This window comes from Danio aesculapii, chromosome 9 (genome assembly GCF_903798145.1).
Source record: "Danio aesculapii chromosome 9, fDanAes4.1, whole genome shotgun sequence".
In the NCBI taxonomy this organism is placed as follows: Eukaryota; Metazoa; Chordata; class Actinopteri; order Cypriniformes; family Danionidae; genus Danio; species Danio aesculapii.
The window spans coordinates 3,877,189-3,899,084 of NC_079443.1; the positions used below are offsets into that span (position 1 = coordinate 3,877,189).

Genomic DNA, 21,896 nt, shown 5'->3' on the forward strand with positions numbered 1-21,896 from the left:
ACACACAAAGCCCAGTGTGACCGTAGCTTTAAGGAGACGATATTTTTTGCTTGTCTAGAAAATAATTTAGGATTTTTGTAACATTTGGACTAGAAACAAGACAAAAACTCAAAGAAAGAAAAGCATTTCTTTTGCTTTGCCAATTATTGACGTCAGAATTCCTGGTTTCCTTAAAGGGACAGTTCACTCAAAACTGACAACTCACTCTTGTTTTGAACTTTTATGGGTTTCTTTCTAATGTTGGACACAAAAGAAGATATTTAAAAAAATGCTGAAAATGTGTTACCAATGACTTCCTTAGTATTTGTTTTTCTTATGATGAAAATCAATGGTGCACTGCAAAAAAATATGTTTCTTAGAATTTTTCTAGTCCAAATATCTAAACATTCTTAAATCAAGAGGCATTTTCTAGACAAGTAAAAACACATTATTGTTTTAAGAAATAATGTGCCAAAATTAAGTGAGTTTTTCCTTAAAACAAGCAAAATAATCAGCCAATGGGGTAAGCAAAAAAATCTTATGCCAGAAGGAGAAACAAGATTATTTTTCTTACCCCGTTGGCAGACTATTTTGCTTATTTTTAGACATTTGGACTAGAAACAAGACAGGAACTCTCTAAGTAAGAAAAACATTTTTGCAGTGTAACATTTTTCAAAATATCTTCTTTTTTGTTCAACAAAAAACCGATCTCATACCGATTCTGAACCCCTTGAGGGTGAGTTAATTGGCATTTTTAGGTGAACTATTCCTTTGATGACAAAAATAATACATTTTAGAAACCCCCAAATATGTTCTGGTGCTTAAAAACAAACATTTCCCCCCTCAGACTTAAATCTGGGCTGGTGGTGTGCCGTACCTCTTGGGCAGGGTCATCGTCTAACATCTGAAATCTCCTTTTCACCATACGACCAGAAGAGGTCACAATCACCTGAGAGGCCTGCTGAGAAGAACTTCATTACAAAAACCCTTGAGTCAAACTGAAGATGACAAAATGCTAAGACTGCTTTAAAATGAAGAAATTCTAGTATCAAATTTACAATAACATTCTGTCACTGCTTTAATAACTGGTATTGACCCCATAGAATGAGAAATGTCAAAGAGGATGGGGTAAATGTACAAACAACAAATTGTATGAAGTGCATTCATTAGTAAATGAAAGAAATGACCATTCTGAAAATAGACGTAAACAGGTTGTATATTAAAAAAATAACTTCTATAAAAGGTTTAAACACAATTGTGTGGCAAAAGTCTGTGAATATAACCAGCTTCTAATGGTAAACGTAATAATTTTATTTGTTATAATCACACTTGATAGAAACAGTCTGCAGAAACTCTTTGATTGACATTCTCCCTTTGTACGTGTCGTCAGAGGGGGAAAGCCCCGCCCACTAGTGACCATCTCACCCTCATTAGCATGAGAGGTTAGTAGTTTTATTGAATCTGCCATTAATGTTGACAGACAGGCATTTGTAGCTCCGCCCTCTTTTAAAAAGAGCACAATCTCATTTGAATTTAAGGCGACAGTCACCAAAACGACACAATTAGCATCAAAGCCTAAAAGGGTCAGTTTCAGAGAGTTATAATTCATTATCAGTGTGGTATTTTGAGATGAAACTTCACACACACACACACTAGGGACATCAGAGATTTTTTTACATTTTATAAAAAGGGGCATAATAGGACCCCTTTAGGATGTAGAATTGGCCAGACTTACAGTACCCACTTTCGGCTTTAAAGGGCACATAGTTGACCTCTTTTTCATGATTTAATATTAATATTATGGCTCTTCTGAGTTTAGGTTCAGTTTAAAACACAATTCAGATTTTTTTATTATAATGTGTTAAAAAGTGTCATGTTGGGGGCGTGTCCACAGTTCGCTGATTTAGGGGTGTGTTGCTTCACATGTAAATTAGTTTCGGCTTCCCGCCCAACGTAACAAGGGGGCGGGGCCAGGAGCTCACCTGCTCTGCGTTTGCAACAGAGTCTGACAGGCAGACTCAGAGAAGGAGCTGGAGTGAGAGGTACAGCATTCAGTCGTAAAAAATCATTTGTGTCTTTGTACAGTTTTACAGCCAACTGTGTGCTAGTTTCAAGTGCCGAGCTTGTACACAGAAACTAATAACCATGCACACTGAATTAACTTTGACTGAGGCACCGGATGCGCCGCTCGAAGCTGCAACACGGCACACCAGACACTCTCTGTGGCGCACCAGAAACATGAAGTGTCCCGAATCGTCGCGCCACGCATTTTTGAATTCTAAACATAGGTTTCTATCAGGGTACACACAACAGCGCTTCAAGTCTGCATCGGTCTGCGGTGCCCAGCCGTCGACTTGAGTGTACCCTGATAGAAACCGATGTTTAGAATTCTAAAACGCATGCTAGTTAAGATCACAGGGAGCTTCTGGGATCGCGAGAAATGCAAATGGCTGAAGTATAAGGTAGACTCAATGAGAAGTACACATGTTTGCAAACCTACCTAAAGATACAACCAATAATTCCGATTAGAGCGATAATGTGGAGAATATTGATCTTGTGTTGAGCCCAATGAGCCTTGCATCTAAAAATAGAGCTAGCGTGTTCCTTTAGTTATATCGCTTCGACTCACGCTGAAAATGGCGGACGTGAATCAACAAACTGAGGATATGATGACGCGCCTGTCAATCAATATTGGTGGGCGGGGGGATCGCTCTCCTACATAAAGTTGTGGTCGATTTAAAAACAGCTCCAATTGGTCCACCGTTTTTTATGTTGTTAAATTGAAAAAAAAGCACTGGGTGTGCTTATATCACCCCAATATGACAGTCTATACACCATACATGCACATATGTCTGTCCAAACTGCTTGAAAAGTAGATTTTTTACCATAGGTGCCCTTTAAAACAACTCTTTAACTCATGACTGAAGACTGAAGTTATCATTTTTGGCTCATCTGATGAAGTGGAGTTTAATAATTAATTTTTAGGCAACCTGTCTGGTTTTGATTCAAGCTGTGTATGCAATCTTGGTGTCCTTATTGGCAATAACCTTAAATTAGACAAACATGTTTCCTCTGTCATGTTTAGCTCACTTTCCAAAATAAAACATTTTTTAGCCTAAAGATTTTGGTGAGAGAGTCATTTACGCTTTTATAACATCACGCTTGGATTACTGCAATTCTCTATATTATGGCATCTCCAAATTCCAGGTAGCTCGACTTCAAGTGGTCCAGAACATTCATTAATTTTCCTTTGGCTTAGTCCCTTTATTAATCTGGGGTCACCATAGCGGAAGGAACCGCCAACTTATCCAGCATAAGTTTTAAACAGCGGATGCCCCTCCAGCTGCAATCCAGTACTGGGAAACATCCATACACACTCATTCACACTCATACACTATGGTCAATTTAGTTTATTCAATTCACCTATAGCTCATGTCTTTGGACTGTGGGGAAACCGGAGCACCCGGAAGAAATGCAGGGAGAACATGCAAACTCCACACAGAAATGCCAACTGGACTAGCTGGGAATCGAACCAGTGACCTTCTTGCTGTGAGACGACAATATTAGCCACTGAGCCAACATGTTGCCATGGTCCAGGACACTGCAGCCAAATTCCTTTAAATGGTCGCAAATGTGACCACATCACCCCCACATACATTCCTTTCATTGGCTGCCAGTCCATTTCAGGGTCAAAACTAAAATGATTTTGTTTGTATTTAAATGCCTACACAATCTGGCTCCAAAAACAGATCTTCTGTATCCCTGTGACCCTCCTAGTAGTTTAAGATCTTGCAATCTTAATGTGTTGGAAAGTCCTTTTTTTGTTTGATTTTGTTTTGTTTTTTGTATAATGCTCGTTATATCTTGTCGTTATATTACGCTCGTTATATTATGTCTTGAATATTTATTACCAATATTGCCATGAATATAGTCAATGCTGCTGATATGGCATTAATACAAACAGAATAAATAAATAAATAAATACACGGATGGATGATTGAATTAATGAATGAATGAACAAAAATGTACTGAATTACAGACAACAATTACATTACTGTCACGAGCAGCAGTGATGGAGAAATCTGTGATGATCTCATACTTCCAGTCACATCCTGTTTCCGCCATGATCTTCAGAATGCTGTAAAAGAGGAAAAAAAAATCAACTGCAGGGGAAAAAACCCAAACAGTTTAACCCAAAAGAATAGTACCATTGTTACACTGTAAAAAAAAAACAATGTCATGACAACATTTTTTTTTACTTCATAAAATCTGACTTCAACTACATTTTTTAAAGTTCTACGAATTTTAACACCATTTTTAGTCAGTTTCACTGTTGCAAGTTAAGATGACTAGAAAGGTAAATATTGTAAGGAAGTGTGGAATTACAAATGCATAAATTGTAGGTTGCAATGTAAAAGTTTATAACTGAAAAGATTATATACATTGTGTTTAACATTTTTGAGGTATTCTCTATAACTTTGCTCTGACTTCTCTGCAGACTTCTTTAAGACTTCGTCTGACTTCTCTAGGACTACGCTCAGACTACTCGACACACTTCTCTAGAACTTCGATCAGACTACTCTAGCACTTCGCTCAGACTACTCGACAGACTACTTTAGAAATCCACTCAGGCAACTCGACAGACTTTTCTAGAACTCCGCTCAGGCAACTTGACAGACTACTCTAGAACTCTGCTCAGGCAACTCAACAGAATACTCTAGAACTCCACTCAGGCTACTCTAGGACTTCGCTCAGACTACTCGACAGACTACTTTAGAACTCCGCTCAGGCAACTCGACAGACTTCTCTAGAACTCTGCTCAGGCAACTCGACAAACTTCTCTAGAACTCCACTCAGGCAACTCGACAGACTACTCTAGAACTCCGCTCAGGCAACTCGACAGACTTCTCTAGAACTCCGCTTAGGCAACTCGACAAACTTCTCTAGAACTCCGCTCAGGCAACTCGACAGACTACTCTAGAACTCCGCTCAGGCAACTCGACAGACTACTCTAGAACTCCGCTCAGGCAACTCGACAGACTTCTCTTGAACTCCGCTTAGGCAACTTGACAGACTTCTCTAGAACTCCGCTCAGGCAACTCGACAGACTACTCTAGAACTCTGCTAAGGCAACTCGACAGACTTCTCTAGAACTTCGCTCAGGCAACTCGACAGACTACTCTAGAACTCTGCTAAGGCAACTCGACAGACTTCTCTAGAACTTCGCTCAGGCAACTCAACAGACTACTCTAGAACGTCACTCTGACTACTAGACAGGTTCCCTAGAACTTTGCATTAACTACTCGACAGATTTCTCTAGAACTTCACTCTGACTACTCGACAGGCTTCTCTAGAACTTTGCTCAGACTACTCAACAGATTTCTCTAGAACGTCCCTCAGACTACTCAACAGATTTCTCTAGAACTTCGCTCCGACTTCTCCAGAACTTTGCTCAGACTACAACAGATTTCTCTAGAATGCCCTCAGACTACTCAACAGACTTATCTAGAACTTCGCTCTGACTTCTTTAGGACTTTGCTCAAACCACCGTGAGACCGTTCTCTAGGACTTCGCTCAGAGTACTCTTGAACTTCGCTTAGACTACTTCACAGGCTTCTTTAGAACTTTACTCAGACAACTCTAGGACTCTGCTCAGACTACTTGACAGATTTCCCTAGTACTTCGCTCAGACTACTCTACAATTTTACTCAGGTTACAGTGTAAGGTCTCCACATTTACTTGTTTATCCTTGTGCAGTGACATGTTTCTAATAAAATATGAACATTTATGCTCACTTTATTGAGCTGGGCCCGGCATGAATGATTCGACCGGAGTCATCTGGGTGAAAAAAGATCCAGTCCGCTTCAAGAGAGTCACATTTCATGTCCTGGACGCCGTTTTTTGCCTGATGTACAGATCATTGGAACAAACAGATAAGATGTTTACACTTAATTCAAATATATTCATATAGTGCTTTTCACAATGGGTTTATTCATTGATAGTTGTGTGTATTATTTTGTATACAAAAAAGATCTACCTGATTCACAACACGCGTGTATGAAATTGTTGTTATAATTAGTGAATATGGAATACTTGGTAACACTTTGGTTAAAGTTACAATTCACACTAATAACTACTTGCCTGCCTATTTTTAAGAAATTAACTGTTGAATAGTACTGTACTTATAAAGTAGGATCTTATTCGATATCCTCAATATTGCCCAATACTTTAGTTTACAGATGTGCTCCAACATTAGGCACATTCAAATCCAGACTGAAAGCACATCTGTTTAGCTGTGCCTTTATTGAATGAGCACTGTGCCACGTCCCACAGATTGCACTATTATGCCTTTCTTTTTTTGTTCATTCATTGTATAAGCTGTTTTAACACATTTTAATCTGTTTGTATGTTTTACTTATTGTTTGTTTTATTTTCTTAAACTTGTTTATCTAAAGCACTTTGAATTGCCAATGTATATGAAATGTCACCACACTACTTTTACCAGAGCTACTAAGAACAAACCTTCCCTATTTTAATCGGATCTGGGACCCTTTTTTTGATTATCTGGAAACTTCTAAGACTAAAAGCTTGTCCTTATTTTATGTCCTTATTTTTTTATTTGTTTGTTTATTTAATGAAATTAATTAATTAATTTGCTTTCGGCTTAGTTTATTATTTAAATGAACCGCTTTGATTTAATTATTTTTATTGTAATTTTTTATGTGAGGGTCAGGATTCAAACTATATGAATGATGGATATTATCTTATTATTCAATATAATTTTCTGACATGTTTTTGCACTAAAAACGTTCAATAAAAATATATTTGAAAAAAAAAAGGAGTCACCAGAGCTCCATCTGTGATGGAGCAGACATGGTGGGTTCCTCTGTGTCTCTTATGATTGGGGGTGTAGATGTAGTGCCAAGGATGCCCTCCGATCTGAACCCCATTCTCAAAGTATGACATCTCAAACAAGACTGGAGGACACTCTGCGAAGAGAAGCAGTGACAACAACATTTGTAATTTTTCACACCACCTACTAAGAAAGAAATCCAAAAGCACTCTGCAAAATCTTCACATGCAGTCATGTGAAAAAGTCTGCACACCCTATGACAATCCAATTATTCCATATCTGGACAATAAAAAAATATCTGATCTTTGGCAGATATTAAACCTCAGATGAACAACAGCATATAAAATAAAATTAACAACAACAATATGATAATTCACATGTGCGAGTGTAGTGTGGTCCTTTCCTCTCATCAAATGCGAACGAACTATAATCGGACTACTGTATCATATCGTATCATACACCCGTAGCATTAAGGCGCAAGACAGGTATTCTGTGATTTCTTGCTATTTTCAGACCAGTGCAACCCTGATTTTCATGTTTTGCGCCACGTTGTTTAAATAGTTAATACATTTGCACTTTGTGGACTCATTGGTGTACTGGTCTGAAAAGGAAGTGTGTTCACAGGGGTGCCCAAACTCAGTCCTGGAGGGCCAATGTCCTGCAAAGTTTAGTTCCAACCCCAACAAGACACACCTGGGCTAGCTAATCAAGCTCTTACTAAGCTTTATAGCAACATCCTTGCAGCTGTTTTGAGGCAAATTGGACCTAAAACCTGCAGGACATCGGCCCTCCAGGACGAGTTTGGGCTAGAGCCCTGCATGGGCCTTAAATCTAAGCCCTAGCCCGGCCCTGGCCCAAGACGCACAGGTTGTAGCCCGGCCCTTGTTCAACAGATCAAAGTTTTTGGCCTGAGTCTGACCCGAAGCCCGTATTTTTTTTTTCCGACCAAACAGCTTATACTGTTACAGCCAATAAAATAGACAAGAGTTGTATTTAATAGAAAACTGATGTTTATTTTGTTTAGTTTTTTCATTCATTCATTTTCTTGTCGGCTTAGTCCCTTTATTAATCCGGGGTCGCCACAGCGGAATGAACCGCCAACTTATCCAGCACGTTTTTACGCAGCGGATGCCCTTAAATCCGCAACCCATCTCTGGGAAACATCCACACACACACTCATTCACACATATACACTACGGACAATTTAGCTTACCCAATTCACCTGTCCCGCATGTCTTTGGACAGTAGGGGGAAACCGGAGCACCCGAAGAGAACCCACACGAATGCAGGGAGAACATGCAAACTCCACACAGTAACGCCAACTGACCCAGCCGAGGCTCGAACCAGCTACTTTCTTGCTGTGAGGCGACAGCACTACCTACTGCGCCACTGCTTCGCCCTGTGTTTATTTATTTTTTTATCATAATAATTTTGTTTTTAATTTAAGGTTTAGTTAAAGAGATATCGATATCCAAGCGGTCCACATTGAGTTTACTCAACTTTACTTTCAGTAGTGCATTGTGGATCATTTAAGGTTGTCACTATTAGAAAAGTTGACCAGAAGTTTGCCTTTCCTCTGGCGTTTTTCACAGTTTTAAGTTCCCCATTGCCAGTTTTCTCTTCATGTTCTCCATTGCACGTGGCTGGAAATCTCTATACACAAGACATCACTGGCTGTTCTGGACCACACGCATTAGATCTCATTAAAAAATGTAAAAGTTTTTCCTAAAGCAGGCCTGAAGCCTGATATCTGTGCTAGCTATGATGTGAAAATTGGCCCAAAGCCTGGCCCTAGAGGCATAAAGTCGGGCCCCGACAGGCTCAGGCTCAAATGCAGGCTCTAGTTTGGGCACCCCTGGTTTAAAACCACATGAGGGGGAATAAATGTTGGCAGAATTTCCATTTTTGGGTGAACTATCCCTTTAACTCACTAACTAAATTCTGACAACTAATTCATAGTTATTAATTCACATTAACATTGATTATACTGTGCTTTAACTTAGACAAACTCATCATATAATTTCACAGCCATGTCAGAATTGTAGGAGTGTAATCAGATTGGTTAGTATAAGTTTTATCAAGAGTCATTCAATTAAAAGTAATCCCACACAAGAGATGTTTTCTTTATACACAATGCCATTTTGATGTATAAAAATGTCCGTCACCCACCATGAATGTAAATGTTGACCGGAACACCGTAAGGAGCTTCTCCCACGATTCCCTTTGCATCATTCAGCTCACACTGCTGTCCCAGAATCAGCTCCTCGGTTCTAAACTGAAGTAGAATTACGATCATTTTCAACGATTATACAGTCTGACAAATATTCAGTCATACTTTCTTTAAAATACAATTCAGACTATTAACAAATCACTTTTCGGACATCTTTTTGACCTCAAACGAAGAACTAGAAAGAACTTAGTTTGTAGAATGTAGAATCGGATCATGTAGAATATAAACTTTATAAGTACAAATAACCAGCCAGGTAATAAGCCACTAGTTAATAATGATAATTGGCCATTATCCTCAAGTGTGACCACACATTCATATAATCTATAATATTCCATTACCTTGTTAACAATGTACTCAAAACTGTAAAGCCGGACGAGTTTTGAGCTGTGTGATACAGCTAACACTCCCTGTGACAGCAGCACATCCACTGCAGTCTTACCAAACACCTGCACACAACACACCACAACACAACCTCTCATCACTCTGTTCAAGATCAGCAGTTTCAACTAATTCAAGTATAAAAGAAGACCACTGAAAAAATAAACATTCACTGTAAATAATCTGCAAATATTAGTTTTAAAATCCTTTCATTTGACAAAAAAGTAACATAATTCAAGCATGTCTAAATAAATATAAAAGATGATAAACAATAAATGATAGAAAACACCAATGCAGAAGATGTTACCTTTTTATTTATCTCCAGCATTCCAACAAGCTGCAGTGGAAAGACTTGAAATACAGCCACGTGCATGAGGATGTTATTATCAACACCAGCCTGAGAGAGAGAGAGAGAGAGAGAGAATGAATGTACTGTTGTGTGTTGTATTATTTCCTTCCCTCTTTAATAATCATGTTAGTCTTTTTTCTTATTATTTTTGTATGTACTTATCAGACCTCTAATTGTGTTTATTTGATTGTGTGTGTGTGCATTATACACTCACCGGCCACTTTATTAGGTACACCTGTCCAACTGCTTGTTAACGCAAATTTCTAATCAGGCAATCACATGGCAGCAACTCGATGCATTTAGACATGGTCAAGATAATCTTCTGCAGTTCAAACTGAGCATCAGAATGGAGAAGAAAGGGGATTTAAGTGACTTTGAACGTGGCATGATTGTTGGTGCCAGACGGGCTGGTCTGAGTATTTCAGAAACTGCTGATCTACTGGGATTTTCACGCACAACCATCTCAAGTGTTTACAGAGAATGGTCTGAAAAAGAGGAAATATCCAGTGAGCGGCAGTTCTGTGGGCACAAATGCCTTGTTGATGCCAGAGGTCAGAGGAGAATGGCCAGACTGGTTCCAGCTGATAGAAATGCAACAGTAACTCAATAAGCACTCGTTACAACAGAGGTCTGCAGAAGAGCATCTCTGAACACACAACACGTCCAACCTTGAGGCAGATGGGCTACAGCAGCAGAAGACCACACCGGGTGCCACTCCTGTCAGCTAAGAACAGGAAACTGAGGCTACAATTCACACAGACTCACCAAAACTCAACATCATGGAAGTATGGATCCATCCTGCCTTGTATCAATGGTTCAGGCTGGTGGTGGTGTGGGGGATATTTTCTTGTCATACTTTGGACCCATTAGTAACAATTGAGCATCGTGTAGTACCAATTGAGCATCGCTACCTGAGTATTGTTGCTGACCATGTCCATCCCTTTGTGCTGACCACAGTGTACCCATCTTCTGATGGCTACTTCCAGCAGGATAACACACCATGTCATAAAGCGCAAATCATCTCAGACTGGTTTCTTGAACATGACAATGAGTTCAATGTACTCAAATGGCCTCCACAGTCACCAGATTACAATCCAATAGAGCACCTTTGGGATGTGGCAGAACGGGAGATTCGCATCATGGATGTGCAGCCGACAAATCTACAGCAACTGCGTGATGCTGTCATGTCAATATGGGGCAAAATCTCTGAGGAATATTTCCAAGTACCTTGTTGAATCTATAACACGAAGGATTAAGGCAGTTCTGAAGGCAAAAGGGGGTCCAATCTGGTACTAGTAAGGTGTACCTAATAAAGTGGCTGGTGAGTGTGTAATCCCTTTATTCGTTGTTTGTGCAATGTGAAATGCTTTGAAAATGCTTAGTCATGTCAGTAAAGATCTTTTGAACTGAACTGAGAGAGAGAGAAACAGTAACAGCGCAGATACAAGCGTATCCGAGTAAAGCCTGACCTGTCGTTCTAGAGCCGTCTGTTTGCATTGAATGGATCTGACGTAAAATGTTTCCTGTGAAGAGTCCCACCCTAACGATCTGTCAGAAAAACTCATATTAGTACAACAAAAACATTCACAACTAGGGCTCACTGGAAATACGTGCTTCAGCCTACATTACTGTAAAATCCACAAAATGGACAGTTCACACAAAAACCTCATGAGCATTGACATTTTCCTCTCTTAAAGGGAAATTACACCCTAAAATTAAATGAAAATAAAAACTGTCGTCATTTACTCCCCCTCCGCTTCCTCCAAACCTGTTTAAGTTAGTTTTTTTCTGATAAAAACAATACATTTTGAAGAATGCTGGTAACCATACATCATTGAATTCCTGTTTCCCAATTATGGATGGCAATGTACCAACATTCTGCTAAACATCTTCTCCTGTGTTTCCAAATATATGGAAATTTGCTACCACTTGAGGGTGAGTAAATTGTGAGCAAATTTTATTTTGGTATTTCTGTAAAATGAACGCTACGGGACAGTATGAGGATAACTTCTGTTCCTTTTCACGTTAAATATATTTACAGGACAAATAAATTATTCATTTCATGCAGTTCTTTGTACAACACAAAATAAACTGATTGTTTGGACGCATTTCAGATGTAAAAAATGTAGACAGTAGCTATGCTTCCATCCAAAAATGCAAAGGAACTGGATTATCGCATTAAAGACGTGCGAATAAAGCAGCGTCTACATCCAACGAGTCAAAGCGAACAAAATCGTCGCTTCCTGATTAACTGGCGCCAAATATCAACAGTAAAAATTGAATTTACTGCGGTAGGCGAAGCTGCGTCAATCTTTTCTTCATCTAATAAATGACTTGCGCTTCAGAAAGCAATCCTGACACGCATTTTGCAAAAATGTAGACAGCGCCCTCTAGTGGATATGTCATTTGAAACATGCACAAAATGTACCTGGAGCAACGTATTCAGCATTTTGCAGAAAACGTATTTTTAGTCCAAGTGGCAACATCCCGCTCTCCCTCGTGAAGCCAATACGGAAGTAACTGGTGTTTGAAAGTGTCAGATGCGGAGCACAGACGCTCATGATTCTGGAGGTCATTAATAATATAATAACACTACTACTTAAACAGTAAGGCGTTTCAGAATGACCAAAACGACATTTCAGATGTTTTATAATGAGCTCAGCCTGGTGGTTTGTACATTTACACACATTTTCATCATCACATGATCTCTTATAACAAAATCACATGACCTTTTTTAATGCGCATACTGAAATTTGTGCGGTAAAAGTGTTTCCATCGTAGTTTATGCGCATCTTTTCTTATCGAATAAAAAGTTTATCCTACTCAGTTATGCGCATACATTATTTATCTGCATTTTCAAAATTTATGCGCATCATGGCGTTCCCATCAACTGTTTTTTATCCACATGTGCAAAATGCGCATAAAAATAGGTGGATGGAAACATAGCTAATGTCCTCCAGTGGATATGTCATTTAAAACATGCACGAAACGTACGTGAAGCGACGTCTGATGCATTTTGCAAAAATGTAGACATCGCCCTCTAGTGGATATGTCATTTGAAACATGCACAAAATGTACCTGGAGCAACGTATTCAGCATTTTGCAGAAAACATATATTTAGACCTAGTGGCAACATCCCGCACTCCCTCGTGAAGCCAATACGGAAGTAACTGAAACTGCAATTCATCGACTCGCCTTTGGAGGCTGGCTCCATTCATTCATTTTCTTTTTGGCTTAGTCCTTTTATTAATCTAGGGTCGCCACAGCGGAATGAACCGCCAACTTATCCAGCCCATATTTTACACAGCGGATGCCCTTCCAGCTGCAACCCATCTCTGGGAAACATCCATACACACTCATTCACACACATACACTACGGAGAATTTAGCTTACCCAATTTACCTGTACCGCATGTCTTTGGACTGTGGGGGAAACCGGAGCACCCGGAGTGGTACAAACCATTCAAGTGGCCTCAATTTCCATCTCTATAAATGTATTTGTTTTATTTAAGAGCATTTATCATTTATAATTTTCTTTACACTTGTAAAGCACTCCAGAATTTCACAATTTGATTAGCTGTAGGCTCTAGAATAGTAGTCTGAATCGTTGTCAAACAGTGTTATGCCTGGGTTTTATAAATAATCTTGCATTTACTAACACAATATCTGAAGCGTTTAGAAGTATTTCGCGTTTTCCTCCTGTTGAAAAACATCATAAGAACCATGTTTAGGGGCTCAATGTGTTACAACAGTGTTTTTAAAAGACTAAACACTTTATTGATATAATACACAAAGCGCATGTGGTCAGAACACGAGTCGCAGGTAATGAAGTATTAAGCCTTTCACCCAAAGAAAAGCCTGATGCTAAAGCAAAATGCTATCAGGCGTCACGTCCGCTCACGCTCCGCCTCTTTGCCCTTGTTTTGTACCCCCGGTTGGTGCGATGACACGCGAACAAAATGGTGACGGTTGGCCACGCCTACATGTAGCTTCATTTGCGCTCTTCAGAAACCTATGGGTGACGTCACGGATACTACGTCCATATCTTTTACAGTCTATAGTTAAGTCACTCACTTCCAAAGAGCCTGCCATTTATGTTCACTTACATAACTTTGTTATGGTTACCAAAAGTATTAGCACTACCTAATTTTTCCTTCAGCTCTACAGTGAAGATGCAGATCACCTGAACTTGAAACGAGAGGAGAGGTAGACCCGCTGCAGTGTTTCTCCCGTGTCCGCTGACAGCCGATATAACCAGTTATGAGCCGTCAGAGTCAACAGACATGATTTCTGCTCTGAAGCATTAGGCAGCACATTTTCCTGCAAAACCACCAATTACATACAAAGTTAAAAGCTCCATTCATTAGACATGTGCCAACAATTGATAGTGCAATATACCGTTAAAATGAAAATATACATTACTGTTATCATGCCCACTTCAAAATTGTTGTTACAGTTGAAGTCAGAATTATTAGCCCCCCTGAATTATTAGCCCCCCTGTTTATTTTTTCCCCCAATTTCTGTTTAACGGTGTGAAGATAATCATGTTAGTCTTTTTTCTTATTATTTGTGTATGTACTTGTCAGACCTCTAATTGTGTTTATTTGATTGTGTGTGTATCCATTATACACTCACCGGCCACTTTATTAGGTACACCTGTCCAACTGCTTGTTAACGCAAATTTCTAATCAGGCAATCACATGGCAGCAACTCGAACTCATAATAGTTTTAATAACTCATCTCTAATAACTGATTTATTTTCTCTTTGTCATGATGACAGTAAATAATATTTGACTAGGTATTTTTCAAGACACTTCTATACAGCTTAAAGTGACATTTAAAGACTTAACTAGGATAATTAGGCAGGTTAGGGTAATTAGGCAAGTTATTGTATAACGATGGTTTGTTTTGTAAACTATCCAAAAAAGGATATAGCTTAAGAGGGGGTAATAATATTGTCCCTAAAATAGTTTTGAAAAAATTAAAAGCTGCTTTCATTCTAGCCGAAATAAAACAAATAAGACTTTCTCCAGCAGAAAAAATATTATCAGACATACTGTAAAAATTTCCTGAATCTGTTAAACATCATTTGGGAAATATTAAAAAAGAATGTAAAATTAAAAGGGGGGCTATTCATTCTGACTTCAACTGTACCTGGCTAATTAAAACTACTTGTGAAGTGAACCTTATATATATAAAATAATATATAATCTTCATTTTTTTATGTTTAATGGGGCTGCACAATACACTGAATTTATCTTAATTATTATTAAAATATTGCGATATTCAAATCATAATAGTTTGCAATAAATAAATGATTAAATATAAAGGTATCTTTAAGTGCCTGTTAGTAGCACACCTCGACTTTTCATCACGCAATGTTGGAAAATGTATATTTATTCTGAAAAAAGTTCATATCGCTCATTTCTTTATACATGTTGTAGTGTTCTCCTTTAAGCTGCAGCTCATTAGACATAGCCAGACAGGATATATATTTCTGCAAGCTGAGTTTCTGTTCTTGAGTAAAGGTGTTTCCTTTCTGAAACCCCTAAGCCTTGTTCCTGTTCGATACACCTGTGCTATATTTAATAATTTTTTCTTTATGCCATTTTTAGAATTATTTCCCTTGTCTCATAGACGAATTACTGGTTTCTAAACATTCAGGATGCATGCGCATTGAGGTTGCAGAAAAAAACCAGGAGCGCTAGCATTTACATCGAGGAAATGACATTCGATGCTGTGCAGAGTTTGTTGTTGTATGTTATATTGATTACATATTATTCACATAATGCTTTCAGCGTATTATAACAGCTCGTCACCCAGTGATAAGCACAGTTACTCTGCAAAAATTAACGTAAAGTAAGCGGCGTTTGTCTGACTTTCCATTTGTTATAGCCCTCTCCCAATGGATATTGGATAAGACGAAATTGCCAAGCATCTCATTGAAACTCCAAGTGATTTCACAAGAGAGAAGTTAAAGGCCTACAAGTCTTTGGATGCCTACAATGTTGTTCTGTGTGATCATGTGCAAGAAATAATGCTCCATGATTACCAGATTCAACACTATGTAGAGCTTCTAAATCAAAAACGAGATTCTGCCTAGCCAAAGACAAGGAAAAAAGACGGAGCTGTGCAAGGCCTGGGTAATCATCAACAAGTAAAACAACTGCATTCTGACAGTGAACGGCACCTGTACGGCAGGGTATGTGAACTTACATCTTTACATTTCATTCTAAGCATTCAGTGTCCGCAGTTTAATTCACCATATTGAACTGTTTTTGCTGAAATCATTGCTGCAATCAAAAACGAGTAATGTGTATGATCCAGCATAGCGTAATCTTACCTGATATAAAATGAGAACTGCAGAGTCTAGCATTTTTAATTAGGTCCTCACTCCATTCAGCTCTTCTGATGGCTGTTAGCTAAAGACGTCTGCGGTTGGCATTAAAAGCAGTGTGGTGTACGGTAAAATTAAAATTTTCTACTTTTAGACTTTCGATTTTGGCATCCTACCTCACAACACGACATGTGTGCTTTTGCAACCGGTCTTTTTTTTCCAACCAGTATGCACATTTGAACACGTGTGACGTCATGTGTGACATAGGTTGATAATTCCCCTACAGTCATTGGTTAAATAAACACATACAAACAAACCCAAATCAATAGCTGTAGCTCCATGTGCGAATGTATTCCGTTCTGTTCCGTTCTAGGAAACCTGTTAGACCAGGGATGGGCAAACTCGATCCTGGAGGGCCGGTGTCCCTGCATAGTTTTGCACCAACCCTAATCAAACACACCTGCTTGTAGCTTTCTAGTGATCTTGAAGACACTAATTAGGGTGTTCAGGTGTGTTTGATTAGGGTTGGAGCAAAAATCTGCAGGGACACCGGCCCTCGAGGATCGAGTTTGCCCATGCCTGTGTTAGACTCTACAGGCTTGCACACACACACACACACACACAACCACACACACACACACAGATACACAGCACGACACTCCCTAGCCCCAATCCAACGCCTTCGTATGCTTTCACCCACTGGAGGGGGTAGGCGGGTCTGTGACCAGCGCCTCCATGGCTGCAGGACCTGATGGCTGCCCGCCCTTACCGGACTATATCCACACCCCCTGTTCCCATCCCCTGTGGCAATGTTATGTCTTGTCAGTGTGTTTTTGTGCTAGATTGCTGGGGCTTTTTCTTTCTCCCTGATCTCACATTGCTCTAACTTAAGAGCAAGGTGAGAGGGAGTTTTGCCTCTCTCTCCTGAATGTATCTTATTTCCTGTTCCACCTCCCGTGACCTGTCTTCCCTGGAGTTGTGATGTCTGTGCACGGTCGGGGGGTTCCATTTACCTGCATTTCGTTGCCTTGTACTTGTACATGTGTGATGACAATAAATTGAATCTAATCTAATCTAATCTAATTATAGTTCTGTTGCATTTAATTACGAAACCTCAGTGTGTCATCAGGAGCCATGACTATTGATTTGGACTTGTTTGTGTGTACTTTTAACCATTTTTAAAATGTGTTCATTTTTAACCTTTTATTTGTGTTTATCATGTCAAATGAAAAGTAAATTTATACAAATAATTTTTAAGAGTTACAATTTCACAGGAGGACTAACAATTTTGACTTCAACTGTTTGCCTCAAAATGATCCTATTTTTGCCTTTCTTACTGCAAATATAATAAAACTAGGGATGGGTATCGTTAAGGTTTTAACAGTATTGCTACTTTTATCGATACCACTTATCGATTCGGTACTTTAACGGTTCTCTTATCGGTACTTTTTGTAGTGTATTTTAATTTTTTTATCAAAAAACAAAAACAAATTGAACAGAATTAACAACACTTTGTTTTATTATTACATTTTTAATTCACTTAGATTGCTTGCGTTTCCGCTTATACAAGAAAACAACCTGTTTCGTTTGTTGCAACAGGCATTGTCGATGTCCACTGGGAAAATGCACACGTTTGGTTTACTCCGCAAGCTTACGAGCTGTGTATGTGCGAGTCTGTGTCACAACCTATGTGTGTGCCTATGAGGTCCTATACGCACACAGCCGAGAACTGTGAAGGCTTTTATACTTGATAACACTGTGCAGACAAATATCAAATATGGCAAATTAGAGGGATGGTCAGTTAAATTATGCAACTGTAAGTAATGTTTATTCAGCAGTGATTCTCCAGTACCGATAGCAGAACCATTAACAACAGAGCATATTGATACTCGATACAGTTTTTTTTATAATTTAGCACCTATACCAATAAAGAACAGAGTTTCGGTGCCCATTTACTCAGTAATTTGTCTTTTTTGAACCCTCAAATTCCAGATTTTTAATCGGTTGTATATCTGCCAAATATTGTGCTATTCTAACAAATCATACGTCAATAGAGATGACATGAAGATGATGAAACTCACCAGAGGACACTGGCACAATAACGCGTCTTCAATCTTCTCTGTTTTGGGAGTTTTGGGGAGTTCATACAGCAGTTCTGGCTCTGGCAAAAGGCTGTGATTTGTAATAAACATTCAAACCACTTTTAGCAGACGTCAAACAAGAATTAAACAACATTTAATTTCCTTAAAAGTCCTGTGAAATTAAAATAAAGTGCTTTAGATGTTAGCTTTAAGGATATCTATAAGCTAGTGTGCTCTAAAACAGTGTTTCCCAACCCTGTTCCTGGAGGCACACCGACAGTACATATTTTGGATGTCTCCCTTTTCTGACCCATTAACTTCAGGTTTTGGAGTCTCTTCTGATGTTATGATAAGATGATTCAGGTGTGTTTGATTAGGGAGAGGTTGAAAATGTGGACTGTTGGTGTGCCTTCAGGAACAGGGTTGGGAAACACTGCTCTAAAACATAGACAAAATTTGCGTTTAAAAACTATAAAACAGATATAAACATGTAAAGCTTGTAGTTTGTCAGTTTCGCAGAAATGGAATAACATCTTTTTTTCCCGTCAGCTCATGCCTCAAATCTTGACCAATCAAATGCTCTCTAGTATCTGACATGCCCCGCCCCCTTCTTCTCATTAGCTTTTCATTTGATGCACTTGATCTCAACCACTCTCCCTGGCAGAGCTGTGCTAAAACAAAACTGTATTGGCTGTCTTTTTTTTCTTAAAGGGGAGGAGCTACTCTATGTCCAACCCTCCATGTTTTAGTTGAGATTACGTCAAACATGGAATAAAAAAAGCACATTTTAAAGCACTTCATGAGACCTTTAAGTGTCAAAAAAATTACATCAAATGACAGTTTACCTGCTGTAACAACACCTGTAATTATCAAAGTATATCCGGCCACTTTCATAAGAGATGAGGGACTTGGAAGTCTTGCTCCAAACTTTGACGAATTCTGTATCATCCTATAAAAGTCATGGCATTAATTAATATCAAGCGAATAATAAAATTTGTGTTAAACAGACATATTTACTTTGATGTTTACGGAGATAGAAACTGTTCTTGCTGCGATTAATTGCTTAAACTACAGTATTATCATAATATTGACCTACGCTGCAAAAAAAGATTCCTTTAACAGGTATAATCACAAAAAATAGTCGTTAATTAAAAATCAACAGCAAGAAAAAAAGACATGTAGACAGTTATTTTGATAATATTTGGTAAAAATACAACTACATTTATTTGTTTTTATTTATTAGTAATTACCTTCTCTTAATAAAATGATTATAACTTGTAATCAGATTACAACCACGATTTTAACGTGTTATTTTGAATTAACCAATTTATTCATTCATAGTTTTTATTTATTAGTTATTGACTTAATTTAATAAAATTATTATGACTATAATTTTAATGTGTTTTGAATAATTTATCAGTTTTTAGTTTTACTTATTAACTCCATTAATTAAAATGATTACAACTATGATTTTAACACATTATTATGCATTAACCAATTTATTTGTTTATATTTATTATTAACACCGTTTAATAAAACGATTAGGATTGTAATCAGATTACAACAACGATTTTAATGCGCTTTTATATATTAACCAATTTATTCATTTTTATTTATTATTTACTCTGTTTAATAAAAGGTTGCTTGCGACTTGTAATCAGATTACAATTACAAATTTAATGCATTAACCAATTTATTAGTTTTTAGATTTTATTTATTCGTTATTTACTCCATTTAATCAGATTACAACGACGGTTTTTAACACATTATTAAACACAAAAAAAGTATTAGTTTTTATTTATTAGTTATTTACTCCTTTTAATAATACAATTAAGACTTGTAAACAGGTTACAACTACGATTTTAAGGCATTAATATATATTAACCAATTTATTAGTTTTTATTTTATAGTTATTAATGCAGTTTAATAAATAATCACAACTTGTAATCAGATTACAACATCGATTTCAATGTGTTATCATGTATAAACCAATTTATTCGTTTTAATTTATTAGTTATTTACACATTTTAATAAATTAAGACTTTTAATCAGATTACAACTATGATTTTATCACGTTATCATGCATTAACCAATTTATTTGTTTTTTATTAGTTATTATCTCGTATAAAATTATTACAACTTGTAATCAGATTACAACTACATTTTTAACATGTTATTATGCATTAACAGATTTATTAGTTTTTGCACTTTATTTATTAGTTATTAACAATTAATATTAGGATTACGACTTGTAATCAGATTACAACTACGATTTTAACGCTTTATTAAATATTAACTAATTTATTCGTTTTTATTGTTAGTTATTTACTCTATTAAATAAATTATTATGACTTGTAATCAGATTACAATTATGATTTTAATGCGTCATTATATATTAAACAATTTATAAATTTTTATTTATTAGTTATTAACTCAATTTAATTAAATTATTATGACCTGTAACCAGATTACAACTACGATTTTAACGGATTATTATGTATTAACCAATTATCCGTTTATATTTATTAGTTATTAACTCCGTTTAATAAAACGATTAGGATTGTAATCAAATCACAACTACGATTTTAACACGTTTTTATATATTAATCAATTTATTCATTTTTATTTATCAGATTACTCTGTTTAATAAATGGTTGCAACTTGTAATAAGATAACAATAACGAATTTAATGCGATATTACGCATTAAGCAATTTATTAGCTTTTAGATTTTAATTACTTGTTATTTACTCCATTTAATAATTGAGTACGGCTTTTAATCAGATTGCAACTACGATTTTAACGCATTATTATACATTAAACACTTCATTAGTTCTTATTTATTAGTTATTAACTCAGTTTAATAAATAATCACAACTTGTAATCAGATTACAACAACGATTTGAAAACGCTACCATGCATTAACCAATTTATTACGTTTTTGTTATTAATTAGTTATTAACTCAATTTAATAAAAAGATTATGACTTATAATCAGATTACAACTATGATTTTAACACGTTATTATGCATTAAACAGTTTATTCATTTTTATTTATTAGTTATTAACGTCATTTAATAAAAAGATTATGACTTGTATTATGCATTAACCAGTTTATTAGTTATATTTTATTTATTAATTATTTACTCTTACTCCATTTAACAAAACGATTACAACTACGATTTTAACATGTTATGAATAACCAAAAAAAAATTAACAATCTAAGATTAATACTTTAGATTAATACTAATGCTTTTGTACTTTCCATCATGGGTTTAGTTATGGCTATATGTTAACTATCGGAGGCTTATCACACCATTAATGAGGCTGTTATGAACACCATTGCAAATACAATGTGAATATTCTTAAAAATCTCAACTTCAAAGTACCGTGAATAACACACAGATATTTAACAGTTCGATATATCGCGATACTGAACAATATTGATATTGTGTTGGTTACTTCAAAATACATTGTTCGCGGTACTTCAACATACCGCCAATAAATGATTATCGTCTACTTACTTTAAGGATGATGTTTCTCAGGATCTTAAGGTTTGATGACAGTAATCTGCCAAAGTCATTGGAGCAGAATCCACTACACCTTGAAGCCAGTAAAGCACAGCTGTTTTTACTAGTGCGGGTGCACGCAGGGGGGCGCTGTGCACGTGGAGACGGGAGCGCGCACATAGAG

General features: G+C 37.1%; 1 protein-coding gene across 3 annotated transcripts in view; it reads right to left on the bottom strand.

Moving 5' to 3' along the window:
- dcaf17 (ddb1 and cul4 associated factor 17) overlaps positions 1-21,892 on the bottom strand; it is a 24,023-nt gene extending 2,131 nt beyond the window's left edge. Inside the window, exons 1-12 of one of the 3 annotated variants that reach the window (XM_056464932.1) lie at positions 21,728-21,892; positions 19,052-19,155; positions 18,207-18,297; positions 13,972-14,108; positions 11,259-11,337; positions 9,748-9,837; positions 9,401-9,508; positions 9,002-9,107; positions 6,826-6,968; positions 5,775-5,884; positions 4,030-4,117; positions 857-937 (exon numbers count right to left, since the gene is read on the bottom strand). In XM_056464932.1, coding sequence (XP_056320907.1) covers positions 857-937; positions 4,030-4,117; positions 5,775-5,884; positions 6,826-6,968; positions 9,002-9,107; positions 9,401-9,508; positions 9,748-9,837; positions 11,259-11,337; positions 13,972-14,108; positions 18,207-18,297; positions 19,052-19,155; positions 21,728-21,892 — 1,302 coding nt within the window. Of the gene's footprint in view, positions 1-856; positions 941-4,029; positions 4,118-5,774; positions 5,885-6,825; positions 6,969-9,001; positions 9,108-9,400; positions 9,509-9,747; positions 9,838-11,258; positions 11,338-13,971; positions 14,109-18,206; positions 18,298-19,051; positions 19,156-21,727 lie in introns of all 3 variants that reach the window. The other 2 variants (XM_056464931.1, XM_056464933.1) reach the window with 2 other exon arrangements.
- Between the last annotated feature and the right edge of the window lie 4 nt (positions 21,893-21,896).